We start from the raw sequence: 21,042 nt of genomic DNA, 5'->3' as shown, positions 1-21,042 counted from the left end.
CCCCTAGCCTTTTGATTAATGAGAAGAATCATTACAAGATTTTGACACATCTGACCCCTGTGACCTTTGAAGTTGACCAGGGTCATTCATATTAATAACCATGGTAGTCCTTCATCCTAGCAAACTACCAGTCAAATATTTTAAAACTTGGCCTGTCCGATGACAAGTTGATTAAAAAGAAATATATTCAGCTGGATGGCTGACAGACACCACACAATGTAATATATTTACAGAGATATAAAACATATATCATCAAAACAATGAACTGTCTTCGAGACGTTTATTTCACATAATAAAATAACTACATACATCCATGTATCATTATGAGATGACATAACAGAGTCTCCTCATGACATAATATAAAACATGACATTCCTCTCATGACACAAAATATATAAACATGTATAGTTGGAATAGATAGCAACAAATTCCATTACTAAATCTTTGGAACACATTTTCTTCATTGCAACCTGTGGTTCAGCTTCAGCAACCCTTCACGTCCTACAAATTTAGTGGCTCGATTTTTGAGACAATTCGATCTGTGGGATGTTTTTATTTTTATTTTAAAGAGTCAAGCTTTCCACCAAAACATCTGGATGGAATAAAAGAAGTTGATGAAATTTCCTGTCAGCTACCAACTTGTTTGGCTATGGACATGAGTACTAGTAGAGAACTTACTAAAGTGAACAACAGCAAGTCTTCTGATAATTAAATGGATGAAATGAAATGAGTAACAGTATACAGGATAATTTTTGTGGGACAGATGTTTTCATGGATTATGTGGGTAACATCATATTATATTTTGTACTTCCAGATAAACTGATTTAGGGCCAATGCTAACTACTGAAACTGAAAGGTTAATAAAAGGGTTGTTATCCTAATCTCTCTCTCAAAAACAAATATGCTGCATTTTTTATAACACTGACATATCCCTAAATTCATCTCTCCAAGAAAGATTTGCTTAATATTTCCATAAGCCTTGCCTAACCCTTACCCAACCTCTCTCGCTAAAAAAAAAAAAAAAAAAAAACTGAATTTTTCATAAACCTGCCACCTCTCAGAAAAGGGGGTTTAGCTTAGTTTTTCTGTGATTAATATTAATCTTTTTTTTTTTTAAAAGTCCAGAGAAAAGTTGATTGGCAACAATTCCATCAACGTTTTGCTTCATTGTCAGTATTTAACGCACAACTAATGACAATATTTGAACAAGAGAGCAGTTACACCAAAACAGACGAGAGACACTTTCTCATCAACTGGTTTGAGTTTCCTGATGGGAACTGTTTGTTTGGACTGATTTCATCTTACTGTACATTAGAAGTTAAATAGACAATCAAATCCATCCGGAAATCTTTATCAGGTCACGTGATCCTTGTCAGCCCGAGATTCTCCCCCGAGGCATTTTAACTGTCACACTCCTCTGAACAACAGAGATTCACACTTCAGTACATCGGGGGCGGTGGGGGTCGCCCCTGGAAAGGAGGTCGGGGGCCCCTGGGTGGGGGACCTCTCATTGGACCACGGGGTCCACTTGGGGGTGGGCCTCTCATTCCTGGATGTGGGGGTCGTCCTGTTAAAGCAAACACAACTGCATTGTTATCAAAGCAATATAAACAAAATTTTACTGAAAATTTGTCCCTGTCATATATTGACTTCATTGAAAAAGGCTAATTTGTGCATATAGTGCATAGTGCATAGGTACCTTTTTAAGTTTCATTTTCAGATTAAAAAAAAAATTAAATATAGTACAATTGTTCATCTGTACTGAATACAGAATATTGATATCCTAGAAATCCATGGAATAGTTCTCTGTGCTACTTTTTGTATTTACTTTATATTCTTGTGAATTTATTTCTAGGAAATAGTCAACATACCATATTTCTTTTATATTCCCTTTGTTTTTCAATTAAAAAATAAAGGTTTTGCTTTCTATGAACAATTCTGTGAGTGGTTAAGTAAAAGGCTGAGTTGTAATGGACTGAGGAATATCACCATTGAGTAATTTTACAAAAATTTGAGCCTATGGTATGAGAACATTTATACTTTCAGATTATAATTATGGTAATAAAGATAAACTACTAATTACACAAACATTCAGAGTGAAAATATCATGTTGGAAAATGTCACCTACCAAATGGTGGTCCGCCTGGTCCTCTGGGTGGGGGACCTCTCCAGCCCGGGGGTGGAGGTCTCATCCCAGGGTGAGGTGGCATTCCCATGTGTTGCATCCCCGGGGGTGGTGGCATGCCAGGCGGCATACGTGGAGGTTGACCCCCTGAAATTGACAGAAGTTCTTTAAACAACAGGTTCAATTAATCTAATTAATTACCTTGGCATTGTCACACCAATTAGGCTAGAATTCTCAATCAAGATGGTACATGGAATTTGATTGGTCAGTTGAAGTAAATTGGGGCAGTATAATGATGATAAACCTTTCTTATTTGTATAAAAATCTGCTTCCAAGTTTATTCAGATTTTGATTGTTATGATTTGTTATAAATTCTGACATGATGTTAAAACTGAATTCTTAAGTATTACATGACCCCAAAAGGTCAATAAAATTCACCTCTCATGAGATAAGTTCTGACATATAAAGATAGGCTACAGACAGATACTGGATTATTGACTATGGATTACAATAATTATCTTTGTCTCTAACAACTACTACATGTATGTAAGTGTGAGGTTTCACTGTAGAACAATGGTTTGACCTACCTGAGCTGTTCTGTGATTGGCCGGTTTGGTTTTGAGAGGTTGGAGGGGGTGGCTGTCCCTGACCGTACGGGTTCATTACACCTGTCAATAAATAATTGTACAATCAGTAATCTTCATTTTGAGAAGTCAACCTTAGCTCTGTGTGTTGCTGACATCTTCAAGAAATATTTTGCTACATGCTGGACTACTATACTACTACAGAGGAGCCCACTTATTTGCATATCGGTTATTTGAATATCCCGCTTATTTGCATAAAATTCTCAGGTCCCGATTTTCTTCTTCTTTATCTTTGTATTTTAATCCCGTGTATTTGCATCGACTAAAACACCGACTCCCGCTTATATGCATATAAAATTTCCAAAAAATTGAAAATTTTTTTAATTGATTTTAGGGTATTTTTGTGATTTTCCCGTAATTTTTTTTTAAAGAAATGTATTTTAGCTTACATATTGATTTGACACGATGTACAACGTTATCTAATCATTGGCTCACACTTCGTCATTACAGGTTACGTTCGATGCATCGATATCAACATTTATGTATATCAAGATGCTATAAGTGTTATAAAACAAATTCCTAAATATGAAGTTTAAGAAAAATCTAAGAAGAACTTTCTCAGAAAGAGCAATAACAAGCTTCAACTGTCAAAATTTAACATATCTACAATTTAATTTTTTCCTGAAAAAACTGAATGGTCACAAAAGAGAACAAATGGGAATCTTTTGAAACATCATTCAATTGCTTTTCAAGAAATAGCGATAGCAAACTTAAACTGTCAAAATTCAAGATGGCGGTTTGTTGCCCATCTTTTCTCCATCAGACAAAGAATTGAACGGATAAGGGACAAAAGGACACCTACACATCAAGTTTCAGAAATATCTTTCCAGTTATCAAGAAATGGTGATAACAAACTTCTGCTGTCAAAATCCAAGATAAACAAGTTTTATACTATCAGGCAGTTTTTATGTACAAGATAATTAACTGAGCTCATCTGAATTTGTTTTACCTATACATCTGATATCCATGGAAGATTAACAGAATCTTATAACATGGGTCTGTTCTGTGGACAAGTATATAAGAGTTTGGCCAGTCAGCACGAGGCTTGCCGAGTGCTAGCCAGCCAAACTTTAATTACGAGAGGGTTGAGATATCCTTATTCGCGGAACAGACCCATGTTAGATTATTGTTCTCACATACTTGCAAGCAAATGTAAGCTTTTATGAAAGTTTTTCATCACGCCATCTGCAATGCTCCTTGGAATGTACATCAAAATTAATGACGTCATCATTTACGGCTCGGTTACTCAACATAAAAGGATGACGTTACGCTATTGTGAGGAGCATCATATAGCGTGTGCCAGCTGTCATTACCCACCTGTGCGAGATCGATTTATATTTTCCCTTGTCACGGTGGGATAACCCTGTGAAGTATGCGAGAACTTCAAAATCTTTATCTATAACTGTGTTTTACTTGCCATCCCACAAGGCAAACTGTTTTAGAAACTCTTTTACATATTTAAGAGCTTCACATGGAAACGTTGACCAAATCATGTGAGAAACAGAAGCTGACTTTTATCTTTGAAGAAATCAGCAAAGGAATTTTCTATGGAATGATTCCTGTCTGATTCTGTATTTGACTGTTTGGATGACAAGCTATATTTTCATTATGTTATGAAGTACAAATAACCAAGATGGCTGCCTGTCAACAATATTGTTTTCCAATCCGACAATCAGACTCAAGAGTAAATTGGCACAACTAGGGACCAAGAGAAACCGACATTTTAAGTTTGAGAAATTTCCTGTACTTCTTCAGAAATAACGATAACAAACTTCAAATTCAAGATTTGGCAATTTTGATTTCTGCTCAGATTCAAATAAATTGGGCACAATTAAGGACCAAGGCAAGTTTAAGAAATAATCTTGCTGTACTACTAAAGAGAGAAATAATCTTGCTGTACTACTAAAGTAATAGCAATAACAAAGATTGTTTACGGATGAACCATAGATAAAGAGTGATTTAAATAGCCCACTATCATCAGATGGTTGGCTTAAAATTCAACAAGGGATGAAAAATGAAATGAATATAGCAATATGGATTTCAAAGAGGTTCAAGATCACATTCAACATTCTGTAGCTTTGTTTTCGTAATTAATGGACAAATTTAAGAAAAGTCCTGAAATGAATAGTTTATGATATTATTCAAAAGGAATTTCAGCATCATTATCCTTCAGAGAAAAAGTTTTCCTAACAAGTGATTACACAAATTTTCGTAATATTAGTTATTATTACCTGGTGGTGGTGGCATTCCTGGGGGAGGGAAGGGTGGCATCCCCATGGGTGGCATTGGGGGTGGTGGCATTGGCATCTGCTGCTGACTGGAGTTTGGTGGTGGCACTGGCGGCGGCATCATGCCAACAGATCCCATACCTGTGTGTTCATGGACAGAGTCATACATACAGCAAACATTTTATAATTAACATCTACAAGTCTAGCCTAGTTATTCCACAATGCCAGGAAATTATCAGTTGAAATTTGGATCAATTTCACTGACAAAATTTCTGATATTTTAGATTGAGTTGTTGTATTTTATCATACAAGAATCAAAATTAAACAATAGTCTGAATACATATTGTCATCTGTAAGCAGAGAAATGAACTTTATCTGTCACAGCAATGGAGATTTTAATTAAGGCCCTGATTATGTATTCAATAAGCATTATTTAACTTACTCCTGTAACATAAGAGGCCACTGATTGGCCGATTCATTATCTGACATTATGGTGCTGACTGCCATGTCTTTATTTCCCAAGCACTATGTCTTTGATGTGTGTTAATCTCTCAAATCAGGGCAGAAAAAAGATTTGATTATATTGTATCTATATCTATGGCTTAAACTTTGATGAAAACTTTATATACAGTCAAACCTGTCTATAGTGACCGCACAAGGGGAGGCAGAAAAACGGTCACTATAAACAGGTTGCCTTTATAGACAGGTCAAAATTATTGCACCAACCAATTTACTTAAAACTGACATAAATAAATTGTCATTGAACAGGGCATTCAGAAGACCAGTCAGAAGTTAAATAAATGCATAAACTTTATAAATCTGAAGGGTTTAATATTTAATGATTTGTGGACCCACACACAAAATATAACTCAAAATGGTCTTTTTTTTTTTTTAAATTTTGTTCTGAAATAATGCTATATGTATCTATCAAATTATCTCCCTTTCTTTCATAAATAAAGAAAAAGAATACACAATAATTAATTAATTAATTATATTTGTGTTACTACTAATTATTTTGTGTTATAGTCTTACTTCTTAAAACCAAAATATTTTTTTCTGACCTAAATTGAAATCCGGATATTTGTGTCAGTTTACGACTTTTTATTAGTATTGACTAATTAAAGATGGCGGCAGTACAAACGCTAGTACCGACAGCTACGATTAAGAAAGGCATTATTGGCTTTCATGTGAGTAAATCTTGTTGACAGATATGACCAGTGTTTGTTATTGAAGTGATGTATCCTAGTTGTAATCACAAAATTAACTGACCGTGTCAAATGAAGCCACCTGTGCACAGTTGTAATGTAATACCGACACGCATGGTGACCCGACTCCTCTCTTACTGAGCCCCAGGCCAGGGCAGCTACAGTAATTATAGGCTAACAGGTGGTAGGGGTCTTTTGTTTATATACTCAGGCCAGGGTTGTGGTGCTCCTTTGTTTGTATAATCAAGCCAGGGTCGATGTGTCTGAATTTTCTGGGGATTTTATGAGGGATGACTGCCGAGAGCAGAAAATGGCTGACAGAAATCGGTCGCTATAGAAAACAAATTAGCGACCGCCGTTCCGAAATCACCGGTCGTTAGCCACATTAGACAGGTAGTCGCTATACAGAGGGTCGTTATATAGTAAAATCTCACGGGGAATCCTAAAACCGGTCGTTATAGACAGGCAGTCGTTATATACAGGGGGTCGTTGGAGCAGGTTTGACTGTACTTACAGTTTATGCATTAATTAATTAATTGATTATTATTAATTATGCTCTAATCACTATAAGTTAGCATCTAAATAAGTATTCATCATTAAAGAAACTCTCAGGTGCAGCCATGGTAAAATGACCTAGCTTTCAAACATGGTGGTTTGGACCAATACAATATGCAAATAAGCATTTTATATAAAATAAATTCTAGTAATGAAAAGAAAAGGAATTAAGTTTCATTTCTCATGTGGATATTTTCATTCTGTTTTCATATTCCATTATCTTCACATTAAAAGAGGAAAACAATTATTGTTTGCTTTTTTTTGATGAAAAAGTTTCTGACTTTGATTAGTGGTGAAGACTAATTCCTTTAGCCCTTTGATAATTTGCATTTTAATATGCAAAAATGCAAAATGTTATTGAAATCTGGACTTTGAATATATGACAGCCAGCATCACCTAAATTGCCATTGGGAAGTTATTACTTACCTATCATAAATTTTTCGGCATTTCAACCTCTAACATTGTTGGAGTATATTTAACTAACCTTGGTTTTGGCCTGTGTTGAGTCCCATTGGTGAAGGCGGAGGAGGGGGCGGGGCTATAGAAGAGGGTTGTGAAGGAGCTGGCGGTTGTTGTGGAGGGGGTGGAGCATCAGCAAACAGTTGATGTGGTCGGTCTGTTAATGACAGTGGGTTCTGTTGTGCTAGGAGACGCTCTGAAACGAAACGAAGTAACACAAACTTAAAGCAATGGAAAAAATCAGTCCAAAAAATATATATCAGTCCAGACAAAAAATATACTAAAACATTAACAGAATAGATATTTATTGGAGAAATATAAATTTTACTGAATATGTGACAGAAAAATTTCACTTTGTCATTTTGATATGAAATCATCATCCAAAAGTAAGGGGAGATAACCATATTTCTTTAATGTCTGACTGATCTATCTAGAAAATTCATTTGGAATTAGAATTTTGGTATATATTTACAATTGCAAATGAACAACAATGCCATGACATTTTCTCATCTGTTTAATGCACAAATTTGATATTGCGCAAAATATAATGCCCCAAAAATAGTTCCAGGTGGGACAACAGTGAAATATTAGCACTGCAAATATAAACAACAAGTATTCAGTACATAACATTCTTTATATACCGCAGGGATCGATGCTAACAGTAGCTGGCAGCCCTGGGCTTCCCGAGGCCTGTTGGGCTGCCAGAATGTCCAGACCAGCAGCCCTGTGGGCTGACAACATTTTCAGTCAAATGTATAATGTCCAGCTAAAATTTTCTTCATTTACTTGAATTATTTTATTTTCAAAACTGTTTACATAAAACCTGTTTGTGTAAGATCTTAAAATTTTATGCTCAGAATGAACTAGACAGCAGGAAACTGCATCTAGAATTCCTTTTTTCCTCTGTGTTGGTGTTGAGGGCTGTAAGGACATGCCCCCAAATCTCCCAAGAGGGGTTTCACCACTGGCAGCCCGGGCTGCCTCATTTCAAAACCTGGCAGCCCAGCATTCTGTCAAGGCGATAAGTTAGTGTCAACCCCTGTATACCCAATCATTTTATTGAAATCAATGATTTTGGAGGTCACTACTCCAGACCCTAGGTAAATATGACCTACCTGCCACTGATCCATGTCTTTCACCTTTAGCATCCTTTTTAAAGGCATATGATATAGATATTGCCCTGTTACACAAGTATTGACCATTCATAGCTTCTATAGCAGCATCCGACGCCTCAAACGATGCAAAGTTGATGAAGGCGTAACCTTTGGAATTTCCTGTGTCAGGATCTCGCATTATCTTTAAGAGAAAAAGGAAGTGAATATCATAAAATGCCCAGACAACTGAAACAGATTCTGAATTAATTTAAACACTTATGTCTTTCACTTACGGCTGTCACAGATACAAATTTTGATCTGTGTGCTTGATTTTTAATACATGACCTGTACCTACAGCTGGGTACTTGGTATATTCTACCATACACAAAACATGTTTAAAATGGGAGAAATAATAAAATCAACAATTTTTTTTAAATATAAGCTGTATTGCTGGTAATATTATAGGTACTATTTTTCTTTCATTAATTTATCATGACCTTGCTGTTGCTGTGAAATGATTCCAAACTAATTTAGAAGTTTGTGGTAATGAATAACGTTGTGACCGGTAATTAAAATATAAGCTGATCAGCTATCAACTGCACAACTACACGTGATGGCGAAGCAGGAAGCCTGACAGAAACTCTTTCAGACAGCTTCTTGTTATCCATACAACATTAATATGGCTTTCACATACACACATCTGATGTGAATGAGGGTTCCCATGTCAGATGTTAGTAAAATCAGAATTTTTCCCAATTGATGCAGTATAAATGGAAATATTCACAACAAACAAATGATATAAAATTGTACACATCATCAACAATACTTGACCACAGGAACTCCTACTATTTTTCTTGTCACTATGTTGCAGACTTGTACCCCACAGGGACTTGACGAGATAGGAAAAGTACTTTGATTTATAAATACACTTATTGATCACTACTTGTTATTCATTTGGCTCATTTTCAATAGAAACAAAGATGGCAGACGAAAACCATCACGTGATTTATAAATCTTTTACAATAAAACTTTTAACCTATTATTTGAGGCAATTCTTTGCTGCAAATGTTTAGGGCCTATATATCCTACAGAAGGACTCGAGAAAGAAATTCTATACATAGCAGGTGCTGGAGAAAATGATGCTTATTGTTATGGTACCGTTCAAATTAAATTAATTTTATGCATGGTCCCTGTTTGACAAACCTGGCCTCAGTTTCATCACTGTCCCTTAACTAAAAATTTCATAAAGGAAAGCATTATTGCATTTAACCCTTTCACCCCTACTGACCGTATCAGACTTTAAATGATGAATGAATGGCAGAGTCCACTAACATTTCTTAGGGTTGAAAGGGTAAGGGAAACTTTTAAAGTAACTTTCCTTAGATTATGTTATGATTTCATATGGAAATTTTAATTAGTCCTTCCGTCGGGTAGATATTTTACTGAAATAGCCCTAAATAGCAGACACTTCACATCAGTAATTGAAAGGTTTCAGACGATTCTACAAAGAGTGAATTAGCTTCATCAGAACTTGATCCTGCTGTGAAAGATATTTAAAATTGAAGAAAGATCTCTTTAAATTCTCAGCCACAATATTCAGCGACTGTGTAAGGGGAGATAATTACACTACACAACAGAAAAAGAGATTGGCCCAAATCACAATTCAAAATCAAAATTAAGTCAGAAATATTTCTTGAAGCATCCTAAAAATCTTACTAAAGGGAGGTAATTCCTGATTTGTTGTTAAAGTTTACCTTTGGTGTTTGTAGTATAACACCAAATGCACTGAACGTGTCATACAGTAACTTCTCGTCCACCTCCGGGTCCAAGTTTCCAATGAAGATATTAGCACCTACATCAAGATTCTTCTGATGAGCAGAGGCCTGTTTCAAAATAAAAATACAGTTTAATAGTCACTAATCACTTGATATGCATGCTAGCAATATTTTGTCATACAAACTTGATTTGATAATTTTCAAATAAATTTTCACAACTACCATTAACTTTGTTTTTTTTCTGTAGATATATTTCAGAGAACTTACAACCTTTGCAATATTAAATTTTAGTCTAGCAACATCAGACAATTGATAGTCCCTTTCTCATTATTTATTTTGTGTTCTTCCCAAGATTCAAGATCATAGTTATATGTTTTCAACAATAGAGACAGCTTTTTGTCTATTGGACAATAATTTTCACCTGTTTGTGGTCAGAATCCTTCATGTAATCTGACAGGACTACCATATCATAATTTTTTTTATATATCAATGATATCTTTTAATCTAGAATTATTTTGTGTTTGAAAATATTTCTCTAAAAACATTCTCCGTATTTGCAATTTTTTGAGGGGTTTTGTCTCGTTCAGATCATTTCCCATCTCTTAATTTGAAATTCTTATCTGTTCTATTAAACATCGGGCAATTATTAGAAAGAATATAGTACTGTTAACACAGAAAATTTATGCCAGGAGTCCTTTTGATCATGAAAATTTCTCCCATCCACATTTTTTACTTAAAGACCTATAGCTATCAAAATGTAAGTTTTCTGGTAATGCAATAAAAAGTATCTTAAATTTGCTTTCATTTTCATATCAGATTTTATGAATCATGTCTCGGAGATGCTTGCCAGTATATATTCCCAAAAAAATGAAAATTTCTAAGACTTGTTTCATAAAATCTCAAATGAATGAAATCTCATTTAAGATCCTATACCTGTATATCTTACCTTGTTGACACGTATAGGTTTACCATACAGTTTTATCATGTTCATTATCTTTATGGCATAGTCCGCGTCATCCTCTCCCATAAACTCAACAAATCCATAGCCTTGATGACTCTGGGTCACACGGTCCTTGGGCATGTGTACATTCACTGAAAATTATATATTATAAATAGTTATTTTTAGTTGTGATGAACAGTTCGAATGATTTCTAATTTAGGGTAATTCCATTGAACTATATTTGCAACAGGAGCACACAAGGGCATTAACGAACAGGCCCCAGAAGACAAGGAAATTCTATGTAGGGTTGGTGTTGTAGAAATGCTGCTTAGTGTATGGTACATTTCAAATAATATCTTTTTTTTTGTTTTTGTTTGACAAAACTGGAGTCCATCTCTTTGGTGAATATTTTATTGGAATAACCCTAAGAAAAATCAGGCATTTTACGATAATAAAATCACTCAGATGCAGTTTTATTGTTCATGAATATAATATTGTGTTTATCAAGATTTCTTATTTATCCAATTGTTATTGAGCTAAATAAGAAATTTCAGAACAACTTGAACCTTACAAGGATTCCAGTAAAAAAATTTTCTTATAAATAATATAGTCAACATTTTCTTAAAGTTTGACTTACATCAATGATATCATAAAGTGATGAATTTCAAATTTAAACTAAAATGATTTTTATTTAAGGGCAGCCATATGAACCCTAGTAAAGTTTATGTACAGAACAAAAGCAGAGATATAAAGGCATGTTTTGTCTTACCAACAGGGCCAGCCTGGAGGAACAATTCCCACAGAATGGCCTCCAGGACTTTTTCATCCAGGCCACCGACGTACACCGTCGCATCTGTAAAGGAAAAAGGCTGATAAAGTTGATGTAAAGCAAAATGATATGCTGTCTGTATAAAGATTTTCTGTATTCTGTTAAGAAAAAGAATTGACTCTAAAGGTCCTTGAATGGTTGACATAGTGTGTGGCAATTTCACAGTGTTCGAAAGTAAAGGTGGTCCTATGGCCAGAGGCTATAGAAAACCTGGTCGGTCTATGTAAAATTTCAAAGTGTTGGCCCCATTGGCTATGAAAAGTTTGAGTCCTTACATACATTATAATTCATGTAAACAACATTCCAATATTTTCTGACAAACGATCATATGAAATCAGAGCTTAAAATAGATTTTTTTTTACCCATAACAGCGTGTTATTACTGGATGATGCAAGCATTTGAATGACAGTTATGCTACTTTCAACAATATGTTTACAAAATGGGTCTATGGAAAAAAGACTTGGGCTATGGGATTTCAATTTTCTGTAGACATATTGTCCAAGGAATTTTCATATATACTTTCATACACTTGGCAAATGGTATGCTGTTTGTATATAAGATCTGTAGATGAGATTTGGTTTATATCTTGATGTACAGATATGTAAATCTTGTTTCTCAAATATTGCAGAGGATGAATGGAATCTATGATAAAACTTCATAATTTTTGAGACCAAACCTGGAAGGACTTAATTACATCGTGTATAATCACTGAGTGAAGAATTTCTATCATGGAAGTTTGGGATATAAACGAAATGAAGATAACATTTTTATAAACCAGTTTACTTAGATCCTGCTCTCACAAGCAGCAAAACCTCATTCAACCTAAACACTCTTCTGATCTTAAGATCTTCAACATTTAGTCAATATCATGGAAATATATTGATTAACTACATGTTTTATAACTGTAAGGATTTCTGGCCCTGTCGTCACCATGTCTGGTATAGGGCCAGAGCGCACTACTATATATTATACTATATATACCATTTGGTGTCGCTAAGAATTTGGTGCAAATATAATAAAATTGTGTGTGACATAACATGTACACCTACCTTACATATATGGATAAATGAGATATTTATTTACCCCAGAACACCCATTAAGTCCCATCTAGGTTTTTTATTCCGTCCGTATAGATCCTCGTTTTACGCGGTGTCTGATAATTCCACATTTTCATATAGTAGTGCACTCTGGCCCCTACACCAGACATGGTGACAGGGCCAGAGAAAACTTGGGCTATTTTATCTATAAGCTGGTTGGCAAATTTATTTTCTGACATAGTGACTGTTACAAGGCCTCTGTAATGACACGAGTTTCTGTGTGATACTGATATTTTGTTGGAGTTGAGGTATAACTGTTATGGTGATTAATCATGAGGTCTGGTGTAATTTTAATATTTGTAATCTACAAATCCCTTTAATTTTAGCATTATAAATTTCATGTTCGTTAAACTGAAATTAACCTGTGCATGAGCTAGACATTGCAATTGCAAGTTGACATTTAATATAAATGTCAATAACCGTATGTGCTTACAGAGAGACTGGGTTAGGCACGCTGTATGTTATCTTTCAAAATAAAATATAGGCCTAGTCTACATTATGTTGACAAAGGAAAGGCAATATAAACTGGGGGGTTGCATTGAGCAGTCCAGTTGTTGAATAATTGAGGCATCTTGAACCTAAGGACAATTTCTAAATGAATTTAACTCTATGAAAAATGAAACTCATTAAATCATTATTTAGGGTGTAATGACTGCGAGGTGTCTGCAACAGATGATCAGACCATAACGTTTCAAAACGAACCAAAATATTATCAGAGGCCTAGAATAACAATGCGGCTCCAGCCGTGTTTACCTACACAAAATATCTGTCTACTTTGTATAGTTCCTAGTAAAAGGAAAATGTTTATCAATATTCTTGGTCATAAAGAATTTCTAGAAATTAACACCAATAACATACAAACCCTGATTTCTTTCTGCAATCGGACCGGCAGCCATTGCTTACGCCATGCGTGTTGAAAAGCGTACCTCAGACGTAGGAGAGTTCTCGACACGTCCAAAAAACTCCACGACTTGTTAGATTGATCCGTGGTTGGACCTAACCATACCTACCAAACACTCCGTCACTTTACCCAAAAACTAACGTCCGTGTTGGTTCTACCTTCAATACTCATTTATTTTCAATTCCAAATTCACAATTTCAAACATAACTGTGTGCAAATGTACAATGGTTATTAAGTACAACCGATGCAGGGGAAGTAACTCTTATTCACATAGCCATATTCTTTAACATTTCCCACTGATCATATGCCAGTTATAATTGACAATTTATTTCTAAGTTTGTTAATTTCTAATGTCAAAACCTAAAAGTATGCTTTTAAGGAAAATCTGGTCGGAGACGAAGGCAAAGATAGGTTATTTGTACAATTGAATTGAACCTATCTCTAATTTAATTGAACCTATCTCTAATTTTATTAAACCTATCTTCAAATACAACATATCTTTAATTCACTGGCAGAACAAGGGGAGCGGTTCCCATTCCCTATTTGTTCGTTATTGAAGATAGGTTCAATTCAATTAGAGATCGGTTCAAATCAATTGAAGACAGGTTCAATTAGTCTTATTTATATGGCGCGGGAAGGATGTCATAATTAAATATTTTTGCCTAGGCAAAAATAAAATATTGCCTAGGCAAAATTATTTCTGCCTAGGCAAAAATCGAATATTGCTTAGGCAAAAATATTTCAGCCTAGGCAATATTCGATTTATTTTTAGGCAGAAATATTTTTGCCTAGGCAAAAATCGAATTTTGCCTAGGCAATATTATTTTTGCCTAGGCAATATTCTATTTTTGCCTAGGCAAAAATAATTTTGCCTAGGCAAAAATATTTAATTATGACATCCTTCCCGCGCCATATATTTAAACCTATCTTTTATAGAATTGTACCTATCTCTAATTGAATTGAACCTATCTCTAATTAATCAAACCTATCTTTAATTGAATTAAACCTATCTTCAATTATTTAAAGATAGGTTCAATTAATTGAATATATGTTGATTTGGCGTTCCATAAAGGCAATTAGAAAAAAAACACTGTTCAACCATAGAGGTCTCTGGTTCAACCAAGGGCAATTTCGGCCTTCTTATCATCCTTCTGCACCCCACCTAGTTTTTCAAAAATTGAAATTTAACTTTTTTCATCCCGTCAGATTCTAAAACTAAAAGTGGAGATATTTGTACTTTTATATCCATAAAATTAGTAAAAGCACATCTTTTTGCACGCAGGCCTGTACTTTCTTATTTTCAGTCTCAAGTTTACAGCATCTATAACTCGTCTGATGCACTTAAAAAACTTAGGTCTCGCGGACTACAAAGATGCGACACAACTCAAAAACGCAATGTATAACACTTCTCAAACTCTTTCTATATTATCATAATTGTTACATGTAAAGAAGATAAAGTTGTATTGCACGGAATCCAGTCCGAATCCAATTTGGTTGAATTCAAGTTTATTCCGAAGGCGTTAATGCCCATGGTACAATAAATATATATTGCATACAGTCATACATATTTGGAGAGAGACACCTCACAGCAACACTCCTAGTAACATATACAATTTGTATAACATATAACATAGACATAAATACTAGCCGCAATAGACTAGTGAGCCAGAGGTCCCGGGTTCGATACCTAGCGGAGGCAGTGATTTAAATTTAATTAATCCTTCGCTCTGTTATAATCACAAGAAAGTTAAACTGAAGTTGAATTGCAGTTTACAAAATGTTGAATTAATCTACCACATAGCAGTTTAATAGATACATGTCTTGCAACATCAGCAATAGTATTTGTATATATATATTCTGCAGACAAACAGACAGACAGATGTATCAACGAAAGTAGAAGCAATGATTCATTTTCAACGAAGACATGCTTTCTTTGCATTCAAAATAATACCACAAGTACATACGAAGGAATGGATTAAAAGTATTTTCTTTTAACTAACGCGTGTTTTTTTTTCTTAAAAGAAAAATACATATATTTTCCGAGATTATTCTGTTCCTTCACATTATCTATGCTTAATAGTTGTACGAGTTTGAAGACGCTTGGTGATCTATACTGATGATTTATATACATATATATATTTTTCGGCATAGTCGTATAATATTCGTTTGGCCTCGGATATGACGCGACAGGTAGCGTTACTGGTCAAGATGAAGTATGTGATTGGTCAATGTAGCGGTCAATGCAAAATGCAGATATGCAGTTAAGAACAAAACAAAGTTCAGATTGAATGAAAGCTGAATAAGTGGATGTATCTTTTCAAACGACACATTGATAAAATTATATTCCTGATTCAAATGCAGTCTTACTATCACCAAAAATGATTCAAACAGATATAACTTTGTTGTCCGTCCTGAAACGCATTAGTTCGTTAATTTATTTCACCATCAGTTTTACATTATAACCACCAGCATTAAAACTATGCCGTTTACCTTTTTAAAAGATATTTCTTGTTTAAATTTTTTTTTTTCTTCTGATTTTATGTAAAATGGACACTGTGGTATACAATGAAACTTATACAATTTTATTATTTCAGCAACATTTACAAATGCTGAGTCGCCTATCAATGCTATGCTAACGACCGTTTTTTTTTTCATTTTTTTTTCAGAGACCTGATATTGGGCTGTACCATGTTTGTGTAAATGAATGACATAGACCTATATTTAACATCACTGAGGTCGAATGTGTTAAAACCTTGTAATAGTGCTTTTTCTATGACCGAGAGGTACAGAGACTTCATATTGAGACAATAGTATGTTAAAACCGAAAAAATAGGTCTTTAAGAGTAAACTCACCAGAAATTATAGATATACTAAAACTTTAAAATCAGTCTAGAGTCACTTTCGGATGATGTAAAAGAAGAAAATTCAACCACTATACAAGATGAAAAATAATTTATCTCCAGACTTTCTAAATTCTATATTGTCTTAAATGGTTGGTCAATATATCCCAGGTTATGTACTGAGAAATAGAAATAATTCTGTTATTCCTAACCATATATATAGACTTTCTAGTACAAATTCCTTCTTTTTATCTTCATCTCTTCGTCTATGAAATGTATGAGGTCATACTACTAGATCATAACCTTCCTTGAGCATATTTAAAAAATCAAGACTCCGGCACAGGGATTAGTTGGAACAGTGTCATCAGGACGCCTTCTAGGAACCACCACAAGACCAAGATGGGGCATTGCTAATCAGCAGGAACGATGGGACCTAGTTCAGGTAGAGATCAGAGCAATGGATGAGGAGGCTAGGCAAGGAAGCTGGATCCACTGGGAGGGAGTGAGGCAGCGGAAGGTATCCTGGGGTGAGATATGGAACACGGAGGGCTACAGGCTTAGCTTCCTACTGAAGTCAACTTATGATGTACTGCCAAGTCCCATCAACCTGTTCTCCTGGGGGGCCTTAAGGACAGCGCGGCATGTGACTTTGTGGGCGACCAGCTATTCTGGCACACGTTCCTACATCTTGCCAGGTAGCACTGTCGGACGTGAGTTACACATAGAGGCACGGCAAGGTTCTGAAGGAGATTTCGGCGCCAGATAGAGGAGACGGACTTTATCCAAAGGGCCAAAATTCGTCACCTTCGTGAAGTCTGGAACAGGGGCGAAAATCAGCGTGGAAGTAGGCGGGATACTTGCAACAGCGGGAAACTGAGAAATGAGTGCAGACATTCTCCAGGGGATGAGTTTTCTAGTAGAGGTGGTCTCAATACCGCTCCGCCCAGACATCGGGTTGTGGTTCCGTAGCTCCAAGCAGGTAGTGATGCTTGAATTAACAGTACCATGTGAAGATAGGATGAAGGATACCAATGAAAGGAAGCAACAGAAGTACCAGCAGCTAGTAGAGGAGTGTCAACAGCACGGATGCAGGACATGGTGTCTGCCTATAGAGGTCGGATGTAGGGGATTTCCCGGTCAATCAGTCTGGAGAGTTACGACTAAATTAGGAGTCATAAGAGCAGGCCAGAGGAACCTGATTCAAGCGGCAAGCAGGCAGGCAGAGGTTGCTTCCAGCTGGATATGGAGGAAGAGGGAGGAAAGATGAGGTGGTCACTGCCCGAGGTGAAACAGCAAGGGCAACACGCCGCAGTACCAGCAAGCGGTAGCGAGAGCCGACCGATCCCTGGTTGGGGCTGATCAACCCAGCCGGCGCACTTCTGGAGGACGTCGTGGAAAGCGCCGAAGCATCTGAGGAAGGAGGATCCACCCGATGATGGAACCGGCCAGTATTGGATCCAGTTATCACGTGTATTCAAGGTATCATAAACCTAACGCGATTAACATAAACATAATGCGATAAATAATTTACATGACTTAACGCGCTAAATAATCAATCATAAACTTAACGCGATAAACACAAACTTATAGCGCTTAGTAATCAGATACAGTTTTACGGGTTAAACAGCTTCGTAAATTTGACGTGTTAAATCGTAAGTAAATGGACTAATCAAATTTGTTGTTAGTATACATTCCGCTAAATCTGCAATGGCTGACGATGCCAGAACGCGGCAGCTCATGACAGTTGAAACAAGGGTTGACTTATGATAAAATATCGCTTTAGATTTAAAGTACATAACTCTATACAGCCCAAGGAGGCTGCAACGAATGACGTTTTCCACAATTTTTTGCTTGGCGAGAGAAAAGGTAACCAAGTCATAAAACACAGTTCACATCCTGTATTTTGGAATTAATCAGTGGTCATCTCGCGCCACAGTTCGTTCGAAGTTTTATTTTCAAAATTAAATAAAACCATTCCGAGACACTGTCTACCTTATGTAGCCATGTTTGTCTTCCGTACTGCCATTTCAGCGGCCAAAATAATGTTTCTGTCTGTATTTGTATCTGACTGGGAGTAGTCGCGAAATTTTGTGGTTGGTGGTAGAGTTATCTCCCTTGGCACATTGGAACTGGTCCGCTGTTTTAGATTCAATCAATATTTGTTTTGAACAAAATGGATGACATGAAACCAATAAGGCGTATTTGAACGTTAGAACAACGACTAGAAGCTATACAACTAGGCTCGATCAAATCAAGGAATTCCTGCAGAAAGTAGCGACCCCCCCCCCCCCCCCCCCCCAAAAAAAAACAAAACAAAGAAAACGCGAAGTCAGACTTATTCACGATTTTGAGATGGGGATCAGCACGGCGTCGCTATCTCACTAGAAAAAGAGGATTAACACGAACTATCAATATAGCGGTTCAATGATGCCGTTTCCAGACGTATTGATTCTGGTCCGTTGTCGTAAACAAAGCCATTAAAAAATCTAAACCTCGTGAGGGTGGTAAGATATAACAAGCGAAACAATATAGCACCGCTGAGTGGTGAGCGAGGTTATTTCTATTATTGAACGGAATTGTCAACATGAGAAAACAATTTCCATATATTTCATCATTTTTTCAATGTTTGAATTTTCTTAGAATATATATCTCAACGGGCCTCGAACTCACGATCTACGGCACCCAATCGCCTAGCCAGAAATACCCGCAGCTTATACCACTGCGCCACATCGGCGTTCTTAAAAAAGAACGTTTCAATGGCGAAGTGATGGTCGGCCCGATACCCTAACATGATCATTGTGGAAGTCGTCAATTAGATGATATGAATACATGGATCGCAATGTATTTACATACATGGATAAGAAATGTACATATATTATATATATTTCCCTCGGTACAACTACGACAGGAAATTCAAATCTATATCTTCGGATCACCAACACATAGTGTATATGATAATTTGTGATAATAAATAGATATATAACATAGAAACAAAAATGACGAAGGAAGGCAACTTTATGACTCGTGCCCTCACCGGGCCTCGAACTCACGATCTACGGCACCCAATCGCCTAGCCAGACATACTCGCAGCTTATACCACTGCGCCATATCGGCGTTCTTAAAAAAGAACGTTTCAAGGGCGCAGTGATGGTCGGCCCTATACCCTGACATGATCATTGTGGAATATATATATATATATATATATATATAATAATAAAAAAAACAGCAAAAAAACAACAACAACAACAACAACAAAAAACAAAAAAAACAACTTTTAATAAAACTAGAATTCCAAATTTTGAAAATTCATTGATACCACATAAAAAAAACAACACCATGCTATTTTGTTTTCGGTTGATTGGTTGATGGAGTCTAACGTCCACATAACACCTGAGGTCTTATATCGACGGCATCCTGACTGGATAATACTATTGTGTGTGTGGCACCACTTCAGCAATAAATCGAATTTGATACAAGGATTGAATCGAACTGCAATCCCTCATTCATGAAAAGTCTTGTATCAAGCTACATATTGATATGACAAGTGGTAAGAGAAATATACAGTCTACAAGAATTTCTTTTGTGCAAATGGTCATTACTCCAGGATGAAAAGAATAGTGACACAGAATGTCAACTCGGATAGTTAATTCATAAAGATTAAATCACAAACAAAATTGATATGACAAGTTTGTTAAAAAAAATACGAAAAACAGTTACAGGAATGTCTTATATGCAAGGGGGCATAACTCCAGCAAAATAAAGAACACTTATACAGGGTTAAGACTGTGGGTTCATGTAAACTTGGCAGTTACGAGGACGATCAATCTGTTTTCTTTGCTTTAACAGGAATCTCCTTGATACCATCTTCATGTGAACTTGGCTGTTTCTAGTGACGATCAACCCCTAAAATATTGTATATATTAATGGTGCAGAAATGAACACTCACCTCCCTTGAAATAGTTATTATTAAAGATTGTAACCTTATTTAAACCTGGGAACAAGGTAAACCCCTGTTAGGGATTACTCAAATTAGCTTTGGGAAAGTTGAAGATTAACTTGAAAAAAAAAACGTCCGTTCATTTCTCTAGCTCAAAACTAAACACAAGAACAACTTGTGACGGTTTGATACAGTAAACTAGGTCAGAGATAGATACGGAAACATTCAAAATGGTCATCGGGGTCAAATATCAATATAGTTGTCATCTTGGACGTAAGTTGGTCGTGTGACTTCTGTCTGATGATATTTGGGGATATCAGTTAGTCATACACTATTAAACGAAACGCTCACCAATTTTATATAACTGATGTTTCCAAGAATAATTTTATTTAAGCATTGAACTGCTTTCATTT

General features: G+C 35.8%; 1 protein-coding gene across 1 annotated transcript; it reads right to left on the bottom strand.

Moving 5' to 3' along the window:
* Positions 1 to 263: 263 nt before the first annotated feature.
* Positions 264 to 13,934, bottom strand: LOC117345178 (splicing factor 3B subunit 4-like). The gene is made up of 10 exons (XM_033908182.1): positions 13,814 to 13,934; positions 11,795 to 11,878; positions 11,032 to 11,177; positions 10,065 to 10,193; positions 8,332 to 8,512; positions 7,242 to 7,412; positions 5,001 to 5,138; positions 2,713 to 2,793; positions 2,129 to 2,272; positions 264 to 1,567 (listed from the first exon to the last, which is right to left on the bottom strand). Exons 1-10 carry the CDS (start codon positions 13,845 to 13,847, stop codon positions 1,440 to 1,442), a joined length of 1,236 nt encoding a protein of 411 aa, XP_033764073.1. The 5' UTR covers positions 13,848 to 13,934; the 3' UTR covers positions 264 to 1,439.
* Positions 13,935 to 21,042: the final 7,108 nt, after the last annotated feature.

This window comes from Pecten maximus, chromosome 16 (assembly GCF_902652985.1).
Source record: "Pecten maximus chromosome 16, xPecMax1.1, whole genome shotgun sequence".
Classification (NCBI taxonomy): domain Eukaryota; kingdom Metazoa; phylum Mollusca; class Bivalvia; order Pectinida; family Pectinidae; genus Pecten; species Pecten maximus.
The sequence above is the reverse complement of the archived record's forward strand: the minus strand, read 5'-3'. Positions and strand labels throughout refer to the sequence as shown.